The following is a 3,905-nucleotide window of genomic DNA, read 5'->3' on the forward strand; positions in this document are numbered from 1 at the left end:
CAATTCCCCACTAGTGGGTCGCGCCACACACTTTGAGAACCGCGGGTGTAACAGAAAGTTTTGTTGTCTCTGTTCCCAGGTTATGTAGGAGCTGCCACTGTGGGAGCCGCTGCATGGTGGTTTACAGTCTCTGAGGGTGGCCCACAGCTCACTATTTATCAGCTGGTAAATGTTAAAACATTTTCAGCTTCATAAGATCACATTCTCAGTCTCATTCCATTTGAACCTTTCTTAACAGTGCCACTTTTTGCAATGCGACCCAGACAACCCTGAATTTGAAGGTTTGGACTGCCATGTGTTTGAGTCACCATATCCAATGACCATGGCCCTGTCTGTGCTTGTCACAATAGAGATGTGCAATGCTCTGAACAGGTTGGCACTTTTCTCTTTACAAAAAGGAAAGGTGCATGCCGTGTCACAAATACATTTGAATTCTGTCTTTGCTTTAGTTTGTCAGAGAACCAATCCCTGCTGCGTATGCCTCCCTGGGAGAACATTTGGCTGCTGGGGGCCATCTGCCTTTCCATGTCTCTTCACTTCCTCATCCTCTATGTAGAGCCTCTACCTGTGAGTTATTTTTCTCTTTGTGATTAACTCAAAGTGACAGATTTTAATAAAGCTGAACAGAACTTAAGGCATGTTTTTTTTTTGACTGTGGGGGCAGTGGTTAGCATGTTCTCTTCGTGGATGCATGTGATCTCTCCGGGTACACTGGCTTCCAACCACTGTCCAAAGAGAGTACTGTTAGGTTAATTGGCTTCTCTAAATTGTCTTTATGTGTGAGTATATACTTTTTTATTAGAAAATCTGCTGAAAAACATTCTTTTTCAAATGGTTTCACTGTTATTTTTTCCATGCATCTTCTAAAAAGGATCTTTGCTGCTGAATATTTTTCATCTAATCATTTTGCAGGAATATGCCATCATTTGTTCATCCTTCACAAAATAAGTTCATTAGCCCCAATTAAAAAATGATAGACAGCTGGAGATAGGCACCATCACCCCTTGCGCCCCCGCAGTAAACTAATAAAGGTATCTGATTATATATTAGATAATTACTATAATATGATTCTATCTGTATTGTAGAGATTGGGAGCATTATAGCCACATGGAAATTTAGTTTTGTTATATAAGTAACCATTTGGTTATAATACTCCCAATATCTACAATACAGATAAAATCCCTTCCTTCCCTTGAAGCGTATTGAAAACCTCCCGTATCATGACTTAAAACCCAGGATACCTTCTACAACATGAATTTTGTGTCCCATTAAACCCTTAATGGTAACCACGCTGTCCTCTCAGGACCACGGCTGGGGTCAAAAACACAATGTTATTTATTGCAAACCATTATCTACATACTGTCCCAGGTCATCTTCCAGATCACCCCTCTTGATACCACCCAGTGGATGATGGTGCTGAAGATCTCCCTTCCCGTCATCCTGCTAGATGAGCTGCTGAAGTTTGCTGCCAGGAACTACTTGGAACTGGGTAAACAGCTGGAGAATCCAACCAGCAGAAGCTGTTCCCTGTCTGCATGCACTAAAGGAATTTCCTGGCCCTTCTTGGCCATCTCCCTGCCAGTATTGCTGTGGATTTACAGCACCGACACTAACATGTCTGCCATGTTTTGGCCCTGACTGACTTCATTGCACTACCCTTCCAGCACACCTGTGTGAAATGGACATTAACACACATTGAATGGTTACATTAGCTGTAGAAAACTCGCAAATGCACCTGCTTTGACCAACTGTCAAATATATTACATGTGTTACTATTTACATTTCCAATGCTAAATATTTTTAGCTGGTGGTTTGGTCAGTATCTAGTCATATTTTAATGACTGGAGATACAGCTGTTATTTTACAACCAGGCTTCTCTCATCTTCAGGCATCATTTGGATGACTTAGAGAAAGAAGCCTTTGATGTTGGAGTTTTGTGGTTAGTTGTACAAAGATTTGCTCTATTTTCTATATAGTAAATTTAGGCAAGGGGAAAAAAAGTCTAAGTTTGTATAGAGCATTTTTCTAATAAATTAAAGTACTTCACTTAAGCGAGGGCAAATGTTGCAATATATGAATCTCAGTTATTTCTAAGATCTGTACACTTACATTATTTTCTCCACTAGGCAGAGTGCAGCTATCTCAAAGCTGTTACTATGATCAGAAGTACCCATTTGTCTAAACGTTTAAAAGGTTTTCAGTAAAGTTATTGAGGTACATAGTTTCCTGCGGTATTTGGCCCCTTTGAACATCTTGACCTTTTGCCACATGTCAGGCTTAAAACATAAAGATATAAAATTGTAATCACTGAGAAGATTTTGCGAAGAATCTTCTCAGTGGGTACCAGGGAGAACAGCCCATGGTGGGGATGTGAGGGGATGCTGATGATGATATGGGCTCGGGACACGCAGCGCTGGGATGAAATGTCTTTAATAGAGCGAAGAGGATAATAAAAGTGAACATGTTTGCCCGGCAGATTTCGGCATTTTAACCCAAAAATAACTTAAAATGCTGAAATCTGCCGGGCAAACATGTTCACTTTTATCATCCTGGTGCCTGCAGTTTGGATTACGTTACTTTTTAGAAACCCAAATCTGATCAAATATGCTTCAGCCACTCATCAGAACTAAACTTGTACAAGCATAAAAAAATGAAGCAGCATGCAAGTTTTTGCTGCTCTTGCTGCTTTAGGTGTGAACGTAGCATAACACTGGCTAGCTTCCAGCCATGACATCCTGCATGAGAATTGGGGGCTTGATTCGTTCATGTGTCAGGGTACGACACGGGGGAGGGACAAGCAGATGATTGACGTGTCAGGAACCAGTTGTGTACAATGGACCGTCTTTTGTGATTGGTTGGGGTTACTTCCAGACCTTCTATTTCACTGCTTGCTAAGCAGCTGTGGGGAGATCTTTAAGCCACATGGTAAAATCTGCATCAGAAAAGATCTCCTACTGCACCTTTAAAGCATGCTGGCACCATGGCTTGGTCAAGGTGTTAAAAATGTCTGTGTGGACACCAGCCAGATGACCTGCACAGTCGGTGAACACCCGGGGCCTGGTGCCTTACTCGAGTTGACGCTTCAGAGTTTTCCACACCGCAGCTGTGTCAAGGCAGAGTGCCTCCTCTACCTGGTGAACAACAGGTTTCACAGCTGGAATGTTGTTTAGTGCCTCAAGCCTTCCAAACAAGTCATTAAATCAATTTAGGAAGTCAGCATCAGCTACTCCCACTGGGGGAGGGTGTGTTGTAGTCTGTGATCACCCATGTGCCTTGCCACATCCTCGTTGGTGTTGCTGGCATCATGGAAGAGATCCTGGATCTTCTGGCTGTGGTTCGGTTACACTGGTCTGATGGCACGGTTCAAGTTGGTTCGCGTTGTCCTCTGCAGCCCCTTTTTTGTCACCATGCACACTAGGGCTGCAACAACGAATCGATAAAATCGATAAAAATCGACTTTTAAAAGCGTTGGCAACGAATTTAATCATCGATTAGTTGTGTTGCGCGATTAATGCGTCATCCGCCACCACCGTCATCTGGGGGAAGAAAAAAAAATATGGCGGAGCGAGTAGCGCCGCAGTTGCAGTGTTGCCAACTCAGCGACTTTTCAGACCCCTCCAGCGACTGTTTTTCAAAAAAGCGACTAGGGACAAATCTGGCGACTTTTCACGGTGTCACTGGCGGCTTTTGCCTGCCGTGGGGCGCCTCCCCCATCCCAACCCCTTTCTCCCTCTCCCACAGGAATCCCTCTCAGCGCTGCATTCAGAGCCGCAGGATTTTAGTGAGGAGTTTACCTTCAGGGTCCAGACTGCAAATGAAGCGCGCGTGCGCCGGGATTGACGGCGCAAATTGATCACAATAATTAAAATAGCTTGCGCTTTTTAAAGTGAAAAAAATCGTAACAT

General features: G+C 43.4%; 1 protein-coding gene across 2 annotated transcripts in view; it reads left to right on the forward strand.

The window, feature by feature from the left end:
* Nucleotides 1-3,905, forward strand: part of LOC107104459 (sarcoplasmic/endoplasmic reticulum calcium ATPase 2-like) — a 31,113-nt gene that overhangs the window by 22,157 nt on the left and 5,051 nt on the right. Inside the window, exons 14-17 of one of the 2 annotated variants that reach the window (XM_015404456.1) lie at nt 80-165; nt 239-372; nt 450-567; nt 1,369-1,489. In XM_015404456.1, coding sequence (XP_015259942.1) covers nt 80-165; nt 239-372; nt 450-567; nt 1,369-1,489 — 459 coding nt within the window. Of the gene's footprint in view, nt 1-79; nt 166-238; nt 373-449; nt 568-1,368; nt 2,503-3,905 lie in introns of those variants that run through there. The other variant, XM_015404455.1, reaches the window with a different exon arrangement.

Source organism: Cyprinodon variegatus, unplaced genomic scaffold, assembly GCF_000732505.1.
Source record: "Cyprinodon variegatus isolate N-32 unplaced genomic scaffold, C_variegatus-1.0 Scaffold1751, whole genome shotgun sequence".
Lineage (NCBI taxonomy): Eukaryota > Metazoa > Chordata > Actinopteri > Cyprinodontiformes > Cyprinodontidae > Cyprinodon > Cyprinodon variegatus.